Source organism: Myotis brandtii, unplaced genomic scaffold, assembly GCF_000412655.1.
Source record: "Myotis brandtii unplaced genomic scaffold, ASM41265v1 scaffold782, whole genome shotgun sequence".
Lineage (NCBI taxonomy): Eukaryota > Metazoa > Chordata > Mammalia > Chiroptera > Vespertilionidae > Myotis > Myotis brandtii.
The window spans coordinates 145,743-164,090 of NW_005371138.1; the positions used below are offsets into that span (position 1 = coordinate 145,743).

Here is an 18,348-nt window from a genome sequence, read left to right on the forward strand (position 1 = left end):
TGCTATGAACATAGGGGTGCATATATCCTTTCTGATTGGTGTTTCTAGTTTCTTGGGATATATTCCTAGAAGTGGGATTACTGGGTCAAATGGGAGTTCCATTTTAACTTTTTGAGGAAACTCCATACTGTCTTCCTCATGGCTGTACCAGTCTGCATTCCCACCAGCAGTGCATGAGGGTTCCTTTTTCTCCTCATCCTCTCCAGCACTTGTCATTTGTTGATTTGTTGATGATAGACATTCTGACAAGTATGAGATGGTACCTCATTGTCGTTTTGATTTGCATCTCTCAGATGATTAGTGACTTTGAGCATGTTTTCATGTGGTATGTCTCTTAGCCTTCTGTATATCCTCTTTCAAAAAATGTCTATTTAGGTCCTTGGGCCATTTTTTGATTGGATTGTTTATCTTCCTTTTGTTGAGTTGTATGAGTTCCCTGTACATTTTGGAGATTAGGCCATTATTAGAGATAACATTGGCAAATATGTTCTCCCATGCAGTGGGCTTTCTTGTTGTTTTGTTGACCATTTCTTTTGCTGTGCAGAAGCTTTTTATTTGGATGTAGTCCCATTTGTTTATTTTCTCCTTAGTTTCCATTGTCCTAGGAGCTGTATTGATAAAGATATTGCTATGACATATATCTAATATTTTGCTGTCTATAAATTCTTCTAAAACTTTTATGGTTTCCTGTGTTACCTTTAAGTCCTTTATCCAATTTGAGTTTATGGTATTCTGTATTTGAAAGTTGTTTTGTCTTTTAAACATTCTTGGAAAAGTTTCAGCCACTATTTCTTTATAATTTCCCCCTCTATTCTATCTCTTATCTCCCTTTAGACATTTGATTAAATACCTGTTAGACTATTTTACTCTCTATTCCTTAGCTTTAGTTCTCTCATATTTTCTCTCTGTCTCTCTGGGCTGCTTGGATAATATTTTTTGTTCTATCGTTTAATACAGCAATTCATTCTTTAGCTGTGATCAATCTGTCCAATGAGTTTTTCATTTTAATTATTATATTTTTAATTTATAGAATATAATTTGGTTCTTTCTCAAATGTTCTTGGCTATATTTCATAGACGTTGTTCCTTGAAAATGTTTCCAAGATTTTCTTTTATTTCTTGAAACTAAAGTCTTTGAGTTTTTATTCCCCTTCACAGATAATGTGTGTTCAGGCCACAAACCTATATGAAGGTCATATTGTGATAATTCATTTTAAAGAGAGATTTTAGTTTTACCCAAGTTGGGACAAACAACTTTTGTTGTTTTGTACCTCCTGTATTAAAAATTTATTTCTCACTTACCCTTATACTGAGTTTCTGATCTTCTGGACCCTTATTTGATTTTTTTCCCTATTCCCTAGGGCAGTGATAGAGAATCTATGACACGCGTGTCAGAGGTGACACGTGAACTCATTTTTTTGGTTAATTTTTCTTTGTTAAATGGCATTTAAATATATAAAATAAATATCAAAAATATATATCTTTGTTTTACTATGGTTGCAAATATCAAAAAATTTCTATATGTGACACGGCACCAGAGTTAAGTTAGGGTTTTTCAAAATGCTGACATGCTAAGCTCAAAAGGTTCGCCATCACTGCTCTAGGGCTTGTCCTTAGTCTGTCCTGCCCCATACACACATGAAACAGAAGCTTAGGGAATGTAACATTCAGCAGATGTTCTTAGGATAAAAACTCCCTTCATTTCTTGCTCATTATCCCTGGTTCCTGCTTTTGCTTTCCTTTTAGTCTCTTTAGATTTCATTTTCAATAGCTCAGTGATGCATTAAAAAACACACATTAAGAACATCTTTATCAATTCTTTAAAATTCTTATGGGGAAGTATTTTAGAATAATGGTCTATGATATTGCTGAATATAGAATATGCTTGTGAGCTTTCTTATAGGAAGAGGAATCAATTGCCAAGTAAAAATCAGGTGCTAAAAAATAGTGGCATCGTATGGAGTTCCTTCAAGAGAGGGTAGAGTCTTTTCCCCCACTCACCTTACCAGCTGTATACCTTAGCAAATTATTGAATCTCTCTGCATCTTCATTTTAATGTCTTTAAAATTGGGTAATAGTAGTATTAATTGTTTTGGATTTTGTGGAAATAAATGAATTTATTTATATGAAGCCCTTAGAAGAGTGCTTGGTACACAGTGCCCAATACCACATTTCACTGAATTTAAGATGCCACAGATTGTAAGCTTACCTGTTACTTCACAAAAGAAGAGAATATGCTTCCAACTAAACTATGACACAATGCCAAGATGTTATCAACTGAAACATACATCCCAATCGCAGATGTTAAAATATGAAAAAAATGCACCTTAGAAACACCGTAGTAAATTTTGGCTGTTCTTATGAATGGATGCATAGGAACAGAGAAGGCACAGGCTGAGAAACAGAATCTTAGTCTCAGAAGTGATGGGACTTTAAATGTTTGTAAGTATTTATTTCATCACACCCTCATCTTACCAACTTCTGGACCCTGGCTGTATTGTGCGTGAACTAGTCGGTGTCCAGTAGACTGAACAGTGTCCATTAATTGTCAGTAGACAAACTGACACCTTCTTCTCCAAGACTGTGGAAGAAAAGAAAAGGAACTTATATTTATTAAGATACCAGTATCTAGCATACTTATAGGTACCTTTGATATATCACTTACTTTAATTCTTATAATTAGTCAGATTCATGAAAATTAGTTGCTGTAACAAGCAAACCCCCAAGTATTGGTGGCTGAGCACATTATGTTCATTTCTTGCTTACCCCACAGACTGTTGTGGGTTGGATGGCTCTACTCTAAACTGTGATTTGGGACTCAACTTCTTCCATCTTTTGGCCTTGCCATCGTGTGGCTTTTCAGTCGCTCTGGCATCACGCAGTAGGCAGAAAGGGGAGGAGAGAGGGACTAGGGAGAAAGCATGCTTTGTCTTATAATTTAAAATTGTTCAAGACCTCACAGTTTTATTTATTCCTTGGTAACTTTTTGGAGGGAGAAATTACTATAGGATTAGGGTGACTGGGGGAGTCCTCCCAGATGAGGTAGGATTAAAGCTGAGTCCCAAAACACTGGTATCACCTGGAGATAGAAAAAGGGGATTGAGGAGATTTCAGTATGGATGTGCTGGGTGCAATGAATGATGGAAGAGCAAGGTGTTTTTGGAGAACCAGGGAATACTCCGTAGGGGAATGATTAACATTTATTGAGCTCCTACTTTGTGCTGGATACAATGCAATGCACTGTTCAGATGCCACTGTGACATGTGGCACAGTAGACATAAGGGAGCCTCGGTAAGATAGCAATCTGTAAAAGGCCTGCCTGACCCATCCTGTGCCCCAATTAATTAACTCAAATGGCTATATGCTGACCATGTGGACCATGTTCCTGACACCAGGCTCCAACATAAAAGATTCTTTATCTGAGGATGTTATGGCAATGACAGTAGGGTTTGCTGAGATTGGTTGCGTTGTGTTCACACTTGAGGTTATTCCATGTGTATATGCTGTGACCCTAGAGTGGGTTCTGGTTCTCTGTCTTTGGTTCCTTTTATTCATGAGCTGGTGAGAACCCTGTGTCATTGTGGCTGAGCCCAGGTTCTGGTTCCGTCTGGATTTTCCTTTGAATGCCCACACTACTTAGGTCACAGAGGGTATGAGTGGGATGTTAATTATTTCTTCAGGGCCAGTATTGCAAACACAGAAAATGTTTTAGTGTTGTTGTGGTTTGTAATTACTCAAAGGGTGGTCTTTATGTACTAGGTCTCTATCAAATCTCTTCTATGGAAGGCTTTCTTCTTCCCAATATATTAAATATATTTTGCTTTTTAATCCCCTAGTGCAGCGGTTCTCAACCTGTGGGTCGAGACCCCTTTGGGGATCAAACGACCCTTTCACAGGGGTTGCCTAAGACCATCAGAAAACACATATATAATTACATATTGTTTTTGTGATCAATCACTATGCTTTAATTATGTTCAATTTGTAACAATGAAAATACATCCTGCATATCAGATATTTACATTACGATTCATAACAGTAGTAAAATTACATTTATGATGTAGTAATGAAAATAATTTTATGGTTGGGGGTCACCACAACATGAGGAACTGTATTAAAGGGTCGCAGCATTAGGAAAGTTGAGAACCACTGCCCTAGTGGGTAGCAACTTTTTGGGCCTGAGGTCTGGGTGGGAAATGGACCTTTTATTGGGCACGAAGATGGATATCATGATATTTCCTGTGTAGCATCATTAACTAGCCTTCCGGGTCAAAGCAGCTTATTTTATTATTTCACTTGCTCTTGTAAGTATCATGCAGGATACATGATCTTACTGATTCTAACCACAGCCTTGAGAATAGGTTCTATTCCTATTTTTATAGATGAGGAGGCTAAAGGTAGGAGAAGCCTAGAGAGAGACAGAACTGGGATTGGAATCTCAATCCTGAACTTTGGATTTCCATGATCTCATCATGCGATCTTCCAAATGTTATTGAGCAAACTGCAGCTTGGAGGATTTGAGAAGGAAATAAAATTGGAGACGAGAGCTGGATTATTATGGTTGTTAAAATAGCACCATCACCTGCTCATGGCGTTAGAAATAAGAGAATGTTATATGTGAAACGACAAAACGTTGTACAGTTCTCTCTCCTGTGTTCACTTTCCCAAGGGTAATATGGACCCCCTCAACCTGGGTCTTCATCATGACTCAGAGAGTGAAATAGCTTGCCCAGTGACCTCTGGTCATGATTTATGAAACAGGATGTATCCAAATTTTCACCACGTTGGAGCTATTCAATTTTCTCTAATGGCCCTTATCTGAGAATTATGTCTATTCGTGGCAGCCACAACCAGTAAGTCATTAACTTAAAGTATACTTATTGTTAATTTTAGCACCCTGGGACCTGGGCCCAATGAGAGAGGGCTCTCACTTTTGCAAATCAAGGCTGAGGGACATTTGAGCAGTTGGCTAACATTCACATGAGGAAAAGTTAGAAGTAAAAAGTGATAACAAGTTAAAGAGTAAAAAGCAGTTGACTAGCTGGACATAGTTCAGAATGGCTTCCTTCTGGCTGCCTCCCTACTGCTAGGCAGCCTCCTCACCAGAAGAGAGATTGAACCAATCTTTATATCAAGCGGCCCTGTGTGCCAGGTACTTCCCATATGTGATCTCACTGACCCGCACAGAGTGCCACGAGGAAGGAACCATCACTCCCATTTTATCCTTTATCAATCCTCTAAAATTCATCTTGAACCTGAGCAGGGCTGAGGTCTGGGCAGGCCCCCTTCTACCTGATACACAGTCCTTTTGGGCTGTCCAACCAGGGTTTTTAGTGCCTCAAGGGACAAGGCCTGGTTCTCTGAGGTCTGGTCCGCCAACTTGCTGGGCTCTGTCGCCTGGCAGCTGTGAGGGGCCATTGGGGCTTCCTCAAGGGAGCCAGAGCTGTCTATATTTCATGAGGTTCAGCCCATTCATCAGGGCTGGGTGACAGCTTGTGTCTCCCCTGGGAATGAGGGTTCTTAAAGTATCTGATTGCTGCAGGATGCTGGCCACCACACCTAGCAATACTGAAATATCTCTGATGACTGTTGCCACCCGCCTATAAGTCAAACAGAGACCTTGAGTGGGGGTGAGAAGAGAGGCTTATTGTTGTTGCTTCCCAAATCTCACTGCAGTCCTCCTTGCCCCTTCAGGTCCCCACCTCTTCGGCCCCAGGCTTTTGTGGTCCCCCTTGGAGCTTACATCGTTCTCTTAAATAAGCTGCTGCTGCTGGTCTCATTCCCTGGAGTCCATCCACTCCATTGGTCACCATGGGAGCTGAAATTCCACTCTGATCATTTCGCCTTCCCTCTCAAATACCTTCAGTGGCCCCCCTACCACCCATAGCATAGAGTAAAAAAAAAACACACAACTTTTCATATGCAGGGCCATAGAGGCACCTTCTCTCCAGCTCCTGGGAGATATCTGGGTCTCTGAATGCCCACTACATTTCTTGGTCTCCTTGCCATGGCTCATACTGCTCTCCTGGCACAGAATGTCCTTGTTCCATTTACATCTGGCAAAATCCCACCCTGCGTTTAAGGTCCAGATGTCACCTCCTCTAAGAAGTCTGCCCTCCTCCTCTATTTGAAAGTGACCACTTGTTTTTCTGCCTTCCCATGCCACTGGGGTAGTTTCCTCTAAACTCCACCTCCAGCCCAGCACGCTCCGTCCAGCCTTCTGGAATCACTTCCGTACCCACAATCCTGTGCCTTTCACATGCTCTTCCTGCTGCCTGCATTCTCATACTTCCGGTCCCTTCTCCTTCCTTTGCTTCCACATTCTTTCAAGTGGCAGCTTTGGGGTCAGGTCCTGAGAAACTTTCCCTGACCTCTTCTCCCCACCTTCCGTTCTCACCTAGTACTGGTGGAAGCCCTCAGGACCTCTCGTGCATCTTCTTGGTTACCTGTGGCTGTGGTTTTCATGCAGCAGTGGGATTGTCTGTGGAATGTCTGTCTGGAGAACGTGATGAACACAGAGCTGGGAGTGAGGAGGGAGGCTGTCCAGCTGGGTATGACAGACAGTGTAGACTATGAGAACTCAGGAGGGACAGGGGGCTTTGTCTCAGTGGATATTAGGATGCCCTTTCCAGGCACATGTATAGTCACAAAAGACCCTCCCACAATTGTCTCACTGAGTACTCATAACACATCCTGAGATAGATACCTTCATCTCCCATTACCAGTGAGGAAGCTGAAGTTCCTTCAACAAGAAGCCCCCTGGTCAGTCAGCAAATGTTTATTGATTTGATCATTATGCACGAGGCACTGTGTCAGGAAGGCGGGCCTGGGGGTACAGTAGTGAGCAGGACAGACCTCTAGTCCATGCCCCTGGGACCCTCAGCGAAGAAAGATGTAAAGCTACTAATTTCAGAGAGAAATGTTTAAATACAATTGTGAGGGCTTCTATGGGGTGAGAAATAAAGAGGGGTAGGGGATCATATAATGAGGGACCTGACTGCATCCCCAGGTCTCATTCCTCTCTTACCTCCACCCCTGCCTTCTACCTAGCATTTCGGCCGGAGCTTAACTGCTTTCCCCAATGTTTACTGTCCTGCCCCCGTTGACAGCAATAATGGCTCCTGCAGATTAAACAATCCTTGCCTTGCCGTGAGCTGTACTTGGATTGGCCCATTAGACAATGGCAGAAAACCTCCCTTGCTCCCGGTTCTAATTGAGTAATTTACGGTAAACAGGCTCCCTTTCCTCCAGAGCCCAGGCTGGCTCGTTAGCCAAATGGAGGTGAGCAAGCGCTGCCTCTAATGGGATGCAGGAGAGAAATGAGCTGTCCAAATGCGCGGCGGTCCCAGCAGGCGTTGAACTAAATCAGTGAACTTTAAGGCTTCAAGTCTTTTTTTGCAAACCAGCCCCTCCTAGTGAAGGAGGCATAGAACCAAGGTTGCAGTTCCAGGGTGAGATTTTCAATGAGTTAGGGAGGCCTTTGAGGTGGGGTAGAGGTGATGGAGTTTCTTCTTTCCTGCTCACTCCTACATGTGTCCTCACCACTTTTGTGGGCAAGGTAGCATGTCTGCCTTGAGATATATGTCTCAACTCCTACTGCCATGAGGAAGGACACTCCCTCTTTGAGGCTACCATGTGCCAAGCACATCATAGATATGATATTATATGATATATGATACGATATTATTAGGGACTCTTGCGAGTGGTTTCATTTGATCCTCATGAAGCTCCTGGGAGGCAGGTATAACTGAAGAAAACACCTTCATGGGGGCTGATGATTTTCCCAAGTTCATGTACTAACGAGGCACAGAGTCCAGATCTGTCAGATTTCCAAATTTAAGTTTATGTTGCAACACAGACAGCACGGGGCAAATGGGGTGCCTTGAATCTATTCTTGGCTTCCTGACATGCTGTGTAGCTTTGGAGGGGTTCTGCTCTGAGCCCCTGTCAATAGAATGAGTTCAGCCTAGGGCAGTGGGAAGGGGTAGCTGCCAGGGCAGCAGGCCCCAGGGGCTTTCCTGAGGGCTGCATGCTTGCAACAGGTCTCCCTATAAACCTAGTGACACTTCAGGCTTAGCTGGGACTGCGGTGTTCCCTCCCCTGATCCCTTCACGCCCCATAACTCTGTCCATGTGACTGTCATGAAGGAAACCAACAGATGAGGGACAGGGAGATGGCCCCACTGTCTGTGCTCCTCTTCCTCCTGCAGTTTTTATGATTTGCTTCATTTTTCTGAGGACTGTCTGTCCTCTCTCTGGCTGTGTTATTGAAGGCCAGCCCTAGGTGGAGCTGGGGGACTCAGTCTGAGAGGTGGAGGCAGTGGGAGGTGCTGTTGAGAGAGAAGAGGGCTTGGCTATGAAGGGTTGGGGCTGGGTGTCGTCACCATGGAACCAGTAGTCAGGCTGTCAACAAATGCTGAACACATGTCACCTGTTCATTGCTCTCATCATCATCACCTACAATCATAAAACTTGGATACTAGTCCTTCGTCACCTACTAGCTGTGTGATCTTGGGCAATGGATGTAATTCCACTGAATTTCAGAGATCTCACCTGTAACAAAGGGATGATGATAATATTAAATGAGTTAATACTATATGAACCATTTAGAACAGGGCCGGGCACATAGTACCTAGTCAATAAATATTACCTATTGTTTTCATTATAGAGGTACTCTATAAACATCAGCTGGGCTAAAGTCTTTGCTATTCCCTCTGTCACCTTATAGATAATCTCTCTAACCTGTTTCTTGTTCCCAGTGAATGTGAAGTGTAGCTCCTCTGAGATCTCATCAGAATCATAATCCCAGTTTGACTGGGCAGTTCATTGTATAGGGTCCTGGGCCTAGTCTCACACTGAGCAAGATGTAGTTCCAGACATCAAGGAATCTTGTCCCACTGGGGAAAGGAGGCAGGCATCGGTAATGCTGTCTGCGAAGGCCAGTGGTTTATATACAGTCCAGATGTGCCCAGGAGGCCTCCCCAGGTTTTGTTAGGGGGCAGCCTCCACCAGCATAACTGCTGGGAGACTATGAGTGAAATGGATGAGCAAAGACATCTCACCAGGGTGTTTTGACAAAACAAATCTATATTAGACTTAGTGCATGCCCCTCAGCCAAGAGCCCAGTGTCCCTAACGGAAAGGGTATAGATTTTGGGGGCATGACTTGTTCCTACTGTGCCTTTGCTGGCCTCTTGTGCTCACTGCTTTTGTCCAAAAGGCCTCCCGATCAGTGATTAGGAATCTGTTCTAGAATTTTGTGCTCAGCAAGCTGTGTTCCTAGAATCTGCCTCTTAGAAATTCAGAACGTCTAGGCTTCTGTGCCTAACAGCTCTCCCTCCGGGTCCCTCAGATATGACTCGATCAGATCCAGAGATTCCTTCAATATTCTAGGGCGTGCTTCACCTAGTCACAGAATCCTGACTGGTTCACACTTATTTAGTTTTATATTTTAAAAAATATTTTTTATTGGTTTCAGAGAAAAAGGGAGAGGGAGAGAGAGAGAGGCTAGAAACATCAATGATGAGAGAGAATCATTGATCTGTCCTCTCTCTGGCTGTGTCATTGAAGGCCAGCCCTAGGAGATAAACAGGCTTATTTATATGAACGCATTCAACTTATATGAATGAGTTCATATAAATAAGTGTCCGTCAATGGATCAGGCACATACAGGGGATCGAGCCTGCAACCTGGGCATCAAACTGTGACTTCATAGGTAAGCGCTCAAACACTGAGCCACGCCGGCCCGGACTGATTGGTTCACACCTTAAAGGACCTTAAACTTCCTTATTGTCTCTGTCTCCTCAGCCGCTCTGAGCTTTAATTCCCTCTTCAATGGTTTTTCTCTGCCCCCCTTTCCTTCTCCGTGACAACGATGGCGATAAAATAAGGCCTGCTTGTTCATGCACTCTGAACACATCATAACTTTCGGAGAAATTGGTATTACTTTCTGGTTCTTTAGTCAGACACATCACAAAGGGAATTTTGTTATTTCTAACTTTTTCTTTCGTGTCATACTTTTCAGGCGAGTGACTCACTGGGTTCCCAAAATACATTTTCTCTATAACGATGGTAATGGTAGAAATAACAATGCCGAGACCAGTGACGCACATTGTCCCTGTGCGAGGTGCTTCATGCACTTCATCTCATTTTCCTCATCGCCTTTATCTGATCACGGGGCTGAGCACACAGCAGACTCTCAGGACACGAGAATAATAACAGCTTCTATTTATTTCGCTCCCATCTCTATTACTGATCTCATGTCACTGTTACAGAGTTCTGTGAAATAGATATTAGTCTCAGTTCTAGATAAATAATTAGGGCTCAACATAAAGGTATTCAAAATCCATTCCACTCCTTCTTTCAACAGGCAACATAGAGTGCTTGCAAGTGGTCCTTGTCCTTGAAGGGCTCACAGTCTAGGGGGGCCCACAGTGGCAGTGAGTCCCTGGAATTAACCAAAGCCTTCGTTTATTCTGGGCCCCTGCCTCCCCATACTTTTTCGATGGACACATGCATTCCAAGCATCATAAGGGGTACTTTGTGTCCAGCCACATCACTATTCATTAAAGTCCTCCTCTGCTCTTTTCTCATAAGGGTCACTGTAATCACAGAGTAAGACTTTAATTTTTCTGGGCTCCGCTCGCCCACCTCCGCTGTATCTTTCCACCAGTTCATTCTTGTGTTTTCTCTGAAGGTCTTGAAATCTGCTGTCCTCAAACCAGGGCATGTCAGGGGACAGTCCTCCCTCTCTTTGATTACTTTGCCCAGGCAACAGCGATAGAATCTCCACTTCCCACAGGGAGGGCTTCTTTATTGGCTCGGAGAAGGAGTTGGCAGAGAGGGAGGACTGGGGAAGGGACAGGCAAGGCAGGAGGAGACAAAGAGGTGGGCAGCTTGTTTTATGGGGGAAGAAGGACGCTATTGTCTCCATCCAACCTGTGAAGCACAGACAAGCCAAGTGGGTCTTCAGAGCTGGGACTGGAGCCCCTGGGAGCCGGCTCCCCTTTATCAGTTAGCCTGCTTTTGTCTGTAGAGAACCCAGATCCTCACTTAAACAACAACTGCATTATCTTACATAACAGGAAGCCTAGAGGTGGGCCCAGCTCCAGGGTCAACCATTCAGGGGTTCAGGGATCAAGGACCTTTCTTCTCCAGCTAGGTCCTCTCCTGATCGCAAGATGGTTTCTAGCAGCGATGAAATGATATTCTTTCCTTGCTCAGGTTCAGTGGGAGAGATCCAGTCTTACCTTGTAGTTAGGAGAACATGTTTTTCCTAGAAGCACTCTGAACCAATTACTGGCAATCTGGGTGAAATTACATCATCTGAAGTGGAATGGATTTTGGGAAGCAACCACCATGCCCATTACAGAGTCACATTTTCCAGGCACAATCAAAGTGAATAACCCAGTGCTGTGATGGTATACAGTTAGGGAATTAGCATGTAGAGTCGCCAGATTTAGCAAATAATATAGGATGCCCAGTTAAATGTGAATTTCAGATAAACCATAGACTTAAGTATAAGTTTCCCTCCTGTTATGTTTGCTGGTCCCTGTGGTCCAATATTGGGTACAAAGCAAAATGGATCAGGCACATATTTGACAATGGGATAAAAGATTGCGGAAGTTCACAGTGGGCTAGGGACTTACTAGTAGAACCAAGATCAGGGTCTTGTATTACTTGTGTGAGGACAGCGGAGCATAAACTGGTTCAAAAAGCAGAGGAGGGCTAGAGGGGTTTTTCTCCACACCTGTCTTGACTCCTTTCGGCCAGGATCTGGGAGATAAAGTGATTGTGTCTCCTCTCTTGGGGCCCTCACTGACCCCATCCTCCCTTCTCTTTCCAGGGTCCCGACCGCTGCGGGCAGGCTTTGCTGCAGATTGGGATCAACATGATGGCGCTGCCTGGAGGCCGCCAGGTGGACTCCATCGCCCTCCCTGGTCAGCGGTAAGTCCCTAGGCCGCAGGTGGCGCCCTCTCCATGCTCCGTCCTGGGGAGGAAGCTTTCGGACAAGGTATTGGGGATACCAGGTTCACTCGGCAAATATGCCTGGAACTGGGCCCTGGGGCATGGAGGAATCAGGCACATCCTATCTCCCAAGGAGCTGCAGTCTAAGAGCCAGGCAGACAGTGAAGCAAAGAATCCAGTGGGGTGTGCCGCTAAGATAGGGGACCCTAGTGGGGTGTGCCACTAAGATAGGGGATCCCAGAGTAGATTCCTGATCCTTCCTAGGCCAGGAGGCTGGAGTCACTGGGGGCCCTCGGGGTTAGTGAAGGTCCTCTCTGAGCCTCTTTGAAGGGTCAGTCTACCTTTAAGTGTCTTCTCTTTCCCCCAGAGCACCAGGGAGAGAAGTGAGCGCAGAACTGGTCCTTGGGAAATGGCTGTTGCCCTGAGTTGGGAAGCAGGGTGTCGGGGGGTGAGGGAGGGAGGACTGCACTGAACAGGTAAAGGCCAGATGATGAGGTTGGGTAAAGGAGAGACTCGTGGCCCTAGAGGTGCCTTCTCAGCACCTTGGTTCCCTCATGTGTCAAACGGGGAGATAATAGTACTACTTCATAGGGTTGGCATGTGGATTAAATGAGTTCATATAAATAAGTGTCCATCATACAGAGAGAGCTACACAGGGGGAGCTATGGTTTAGTACGTGCCTGCTGTGCCTCAGAGGTCCTCGGTGGCTCCTCATGTAGGTGACCTTGGGGAGTTCTTCCAGAAATCCCTCCTCTGACCTCTCTTAGCAAGTGACCTCGCTGAGAAAATAAGCAACCGCAGGCAGACACTCTCAGCAGCCTAACGTTTTAAGCCAGGAGAAAGCGGAACCTATGTGGATGAAGCAGACTCTTAGTCTTACAGCTCCAGTGCCAACCAGGCGGGAGGCCCCTACCTGTGGAGCCAGATGGGTGGTAGCAGCTCTGACAGTAGTACTTTGGGACACCCCCACAGAGCCCCATGGGTCCCGGGATGGTCAGATCAGAGCGTGTGCGGGGGCGAGGAAGCTGTCCTCACAGGGCAGGTTAGGACAGCGGTCAGGAGTTGGGAGAGTCTCAACTCGATTCTTGGTTCTGTTACTTATTAGCTGTAACCTTGGGCTTTAGTTTCTTCATCTCTGAAAGGGAGATATTTATGCTTACGTCATCGGGTTGTTATGAGAGTTTAGGATAATTTGCATAAAGCACCTGCCTGACATGGGAGCTGCTCCATCAATGTCAACTACTTCAGAAGAGGAATAGGTCCCCGGAGTAGGGCACGTGCGGCCAAGGTAGATCAGCTCCTGGCGCCCTTTCAAGCCTCTGGGAACCACTGACATCCCTTTCCCACTTCCAACCCCCCCCAGATAAAAGGAAATTAAATCACACAAAAATGATTTAGAAATTAGATTTCCTTTACCCGGGGTCTTCCGAGATCTGAAAATATTAAATGGAAAGTTTCAGAAATAAACAATTCATAAGTTTTAAATTGTGTGATGTTCCGAGTATCATGATTAAATCTTGTGCTGTCTTCCTCCGTCTCGCCTGGGACATGAGTCATCCCTTTGTCCTGGCTGGAGACGCTACCTGCCTATTAGTCACTAAGAAGCTGTCTCAGTTATCAGATTGCCTCCTGTGGTGCTTGTGTTGCAGCAACTTATTTTAATAGTCACTTTAAAAGTTATTTTAAAGCGAAAGAGTAGTGATGCTGGCAATTTCAACCTGCCAAAGAGAAGCCATAAAGTTCTTGTTATGTATCATTGGAAAGTTGATATTAGCCTAAGGCCATGTCAATGCCTCCATCATTCATTCACCTCATTTCATCTCATCACATAGGCATTTTATCATCTCACATCACCAAGGGAAGGGTGAGTACAGGGCAATAAGATATTTTGAGAGACCACATTTACATAACTTTCATTATAGTATATTGTTCTATTTTATTATTATTTATTGTTGTTAATCTCTTACTGTGCCTAAATTATAAATTAAACTTTACCATAGGGATGTATGCATAGGAAAAAGACACACACAGTATGCCTAAGGTTTGGTGCTATTATTCATGGTTTCAGGCACCCACTGGGGGCCTTGGAATGTATCCCGGCAGATAAGTGGGGGATACTGTATCCTTTTGGAGGCAGGATAGGGCTTCTAATTGATATTATATAGCAAATACTGTGATAGGACTAAAGTGATGTCATGAGTTCTGGCTGGCCACAAGCATTGCAACCTGAGAAAATGCTTGTTTAGGATGTCTTGGCCCTCACAGGGTGGGCTGCAAAGATGGTATTTCCTTTAATATAGTCACAGCCTGGAATTGGGGGGATACTGGGGGGGATACAATCCCTGTGCCTACCAGCCTATCAATCACGTGTGTTCTGGGGGCAGGTGCATAGGCCACACTCACAGAGAAGACGCATGTGTATTTACAGGATGTGGGAGGGGTTAATTCATCGAATCTGAGGCTGCACTGGGGGCAGACAATAGCAGCCACCTCTTCTTTCCTCTTGTTCCAAGTTGCGGAGGCCTCTGTCATGGGGAACAACACCATGATTATTGTGCCCAGATAAATAATTCACGTTAGATAATTGGTTTCTTTCTGTTGTGTTCCACTGAAACTCAATTTTGCTCTGTGGTGCCAATGTTTACCTCAATATACAAAATAAACAAATGCTGCGAAGTTGCGTGGGGCCATCCAGCAGCCTGGGTGAGTCATATGGGTCAGGCCTTTGGTATTTGAGACCCTGATGAGTAAATAGCATCAAAGGGGCTTTTCTAGGTGCAGGCTCCTGGGTGAGAGTAGAGGGCGGGGAGCAATAGCATCCCTGGCTAGGGCTTGGGATCCTGTGCTGAACTGACATGGGTGTTAGGAGGGGCTGTGACAGGGTTTGTAACTCTGACTGTATCTGAATCTCCTGGGAAGCTTTCAGATTTAAAAGCAATAAAATAAGGAAGTCAAAGTACAAAACCCTGCTCTTGGAGACTTTAATGTGGGCCTAAGTGGTGACAGCTTATAGGCCTTGGAATTGGACTTGGGCTCAAATCCCAGCTTTGCTTCCTACCAGCTGTGTGCCCTTGGCTGGCCCTAAAGCCGGATCAGCACCACGTTCATCTTCTCTCACAGGTGGCAGTGATCGTTACTTTAAGAGTTTGCATAAGTACTGGGGTTCAAGAAGGAAGGTCTCTCTAGGGTGCAGGGTGCTCGGCAGTGCACAGCCCACACGTCACCAGCCGTCCCGGTGACAGAAACCAGCCCGCCCTGCATCCCTCAGTAGTGGGAACCCTTGCCAGCTCAGGTCCAAATACCTCCCTGGAGAGTCAAGGATGTATGGGTGGGAGCGAAGAGGGCAGGAGGCTGTGGCTGCTACGTCTCTAGCTGGAGGCTGTTTGCTAATGATACTCCCAACAGCTAGAGGCAACAAGTCCTTCCTTAAAGGGGAACCTGAGCGGCATATACAACATTCACCCCATGAGGAAACTGAGGCTGGAAGCGGTGACGTGACTTGCCAAGGATGGAGCTGGGAAGGAGCAGAGCTTGATACATGCTCCCAGAGGGAGCTTGAGCCGAGCACGGGCCCATCCTCGATCCAGTCTGTCTTTTCCACAGTATTCCTGGGAGCCTTACACAAGCAAATTGTTCACTCATTTATTCAGCTACTTGTTTATTCATTAGCCTTCAACTAATTTTTTTTTCTACAAATAATGTATTAAGTGCAGATCATATGCCTTGTGCGTTGCGTACTAGTATATTGTTAACCAAATAGGGCATGGTCTCTTCCTTGTGGAACGCACTGATTTATCTCTTGACCTGATGAGGCCTGGATCTGTAGCAAGTATACGACTTGGTTCTTTCATACGGGACCTCTCACTGTCTGAGATGAGCCGGGACGGGGGAGTGCAACTGCAGCTAGTGGCCGGCAGCCTCCTGGGTCACCCCTGGCCTGCTGGCGAGGAGCCCTCCGGCTTCCTGAGCCAGCGGGGACCGTCGCAGGCCAGCCTGTCTCCAACTAGATAATGGCTTGCATGTGTGTGCCCCTGGTCTGTGGCTGGTTTTCTGCTGCTGGGCTGAGTTCTGGGCCTGCGGTGAAATGTGCAGACTGTAATTGTCAATGGGATAATTGGATATTTTTCTGTTGTTTAAACCAACAGGAAGACCAATCAAAGTTAGAATCAAATTCCCTCCCTTCTCAACATCTCCCAAGAGAAATCCACAGAAACAGAGGGCGTGACCTGGTGAAGGCAGAGGGACAGTGATTCAACGGTTATTTTTAAGAAGAGAGGTTAGATTTAAATTCCCATACCGGGCTGGGAGCTGGGATCATAGAAGCACGGAACATTGTTGCTGGACATGCCTCAGAGCTCATCTGTGTCACCCCTTCAGGATAAGATGGGGAAACTGAGGCCCAGAGAAGGGGATAGAGCTGCCAAAATGCTCTTCAGGCTTCCTCCTGCCCATTGCACAGTCCTGCCTTCTCCGGGCTGTTTCTTAAGCTCATTCTCCCACCCAGTCTCCCTAGAACAGGGGTGGGCAAACTTTTTGACTCGAGGGCCACAATGGGTTCTTAAACTGGACCGGAGGGCCGGAACAAAAGCATGGATGGAGTGTTTGTGTGAACTAATATAAATTCAAAGTAAACATCATTACATAAAAGGGTACGGTCTTTTTTTTTTTTTAGTTTTATTCATTTCAAACTGGCCGGATCTGGCCCGCGGGCCGTAGTTTGCCCACGGCTGCCCTAGAAGCTCTGTGTCCAAGCCCCAGTGTAATTCTCATTAGCAATGATCTGTAACAGACATCATTTCATTCGTTCACTCATTCATTCGAATGAGATTTACTTTGGGCTGAGAACTTTAGGCCAGGCCCTGGGTAGTACAGTAATGATTTATGTAAATATCATCTTTCGTACTCAGTGATGAATGTCCTGAGGGCTGAACTCATTTCTGATTCATGTTTGTGCTCCTGTGAGCATTAGAATGCACACAGTGGGAGCTCAGTAAGTGGCTGAATGAATAAGTGTTTAATAGATGTTTGATGAATGAAGGACACATGGCTGAGGGGTCTCAGGTGACTGTGAGAATTAGGTTGGATTTTGTTTCTTTCTCCAAAATATCCCTACTTCCAGCAAGCCGTTCTCATTCTGCTGCTTAGAGGGGAAGAGTAAGCTAGCGTTTATCTTCATTAATTTAAATACTCTTTCTGAGTGAAAGCCAAAGGTTTAATTGCTTGATGGAGTCAGAGAGCTGGAGAGACATGTTTTTTTCTTCTTCTAAAGAATAGTGATTCAGAAATATTTTCAGTCTTTAGTTTTAAATTCACTGGAAAAAAGTGTGCAGCTTTATTATGCAGTCTGTTGCTGAAGAACAGAATGCAGTGAGGAGCAGAGACTAAGAGGCAAAGGCTCCCTCCTTCCCTCCCTCCCATCCTTCCTTCCTTCCTTTTTTCTGGCCCTGCTTTTTATTTACCTGCTGTGTGCCATCAGGCAAATTCCCCGCCCCCTGAGCTTTTGTTTCTTTGTGTGAGGATGAGGAGGAGACAAGTTTTCCCAGGGACCCTTCCAGCCTTTACTGTTCTAGAAGTCTGTGAGTGAGTTTTGGATAGTCTGTTCCCTTTTCTGGAAAAAAAAAAATCCTACTTCAGTGCCTCAGGGCTGGGAAAGCAATCCCATTGACCAAAACGAGGTCTTCTATTCCTTCCTATGCCATGCACAGAGGCCTAGTGTTTGCCTTGTAGCTGCCATGGAAGTTGTAAGACCTCCCTGCTTGGGAGTCCCTTCCGGATTCTGAGGCTGTGTCCAGTTCAGGTTTTATGGAAGCTTTTGGTATATTCAGGAGAAGTGTTCTATGGGGAGGAATAGGTTGCCCTACTCTGATGGCATACAATACAGATAAATCTATAAATCCCAGCACTCCCACATGCTTCGTGATTTGAAGTCCTTGCTTTTGACTTCGTCTTCACCCCTCTGACTATACTTAGCAACTTGCCATTTTCTCAGCGTGTGGTCTGATGCCATCACTCATTTGCACATGCTGTTCGTTTCTTCTGTGGGAACCCTCTGCTTCTTCTGCTGGTGAACTTGAGGCATCCTTCGGTGCTGGCCTGGGGAGCTTTCTCAGAGAGTCTAGCTTGGGCTAAGCCTCCCTTCTCTGTGCTTCCAAAATTCTCTATGCTTCCCTCCAAATGCCACGTGAAGGACAGCGAGCCCTAACTGCTTATTTGCAGTCATTCATTTATTCATTCAGTAAATATTTATCCAGTGCCTATGGTGCACCAGGTGCGGTGCTTGGTGGAGGGAACATGTCATTTGCAATAGAAGGTCCTGCCTTCTTGGAGAGCATGTTTTCTTCATCTTCCCTCTGTAATCCCAGCAACGTAGCCCAGTACCTGACACAT

At 45.2% G+C, this 18,348-nt stretch overlaps 1 protein-coding gene across 2 annotated transcripts in view; it reads left to right on the forward strand.

Moving 5' to 3' along the window:
* The window catches only part of INSC (inscuteable homolog (Drosophila)), a 121,539-nt gene that overhangs the window by 18,948 nt on the left and 84,243 nt on the right, over positions 1–18,348 (forward strand). For both annotated transcript variants that reach the window (XM_014530965.1, XM_014530964.1), the window contains exon 2: positions 11,840–11,940. In XM_014530965.1, coding sequence (XP_014386451.1) covers positions 11,885–11,940 — 56 coding nt within the window. In that variant the 5' untranslated portion in view covers positions 11,840–11,884. The remainder of the gene's footprint in view (positions 1–11,839; positions 11,941–18,348) is intronic.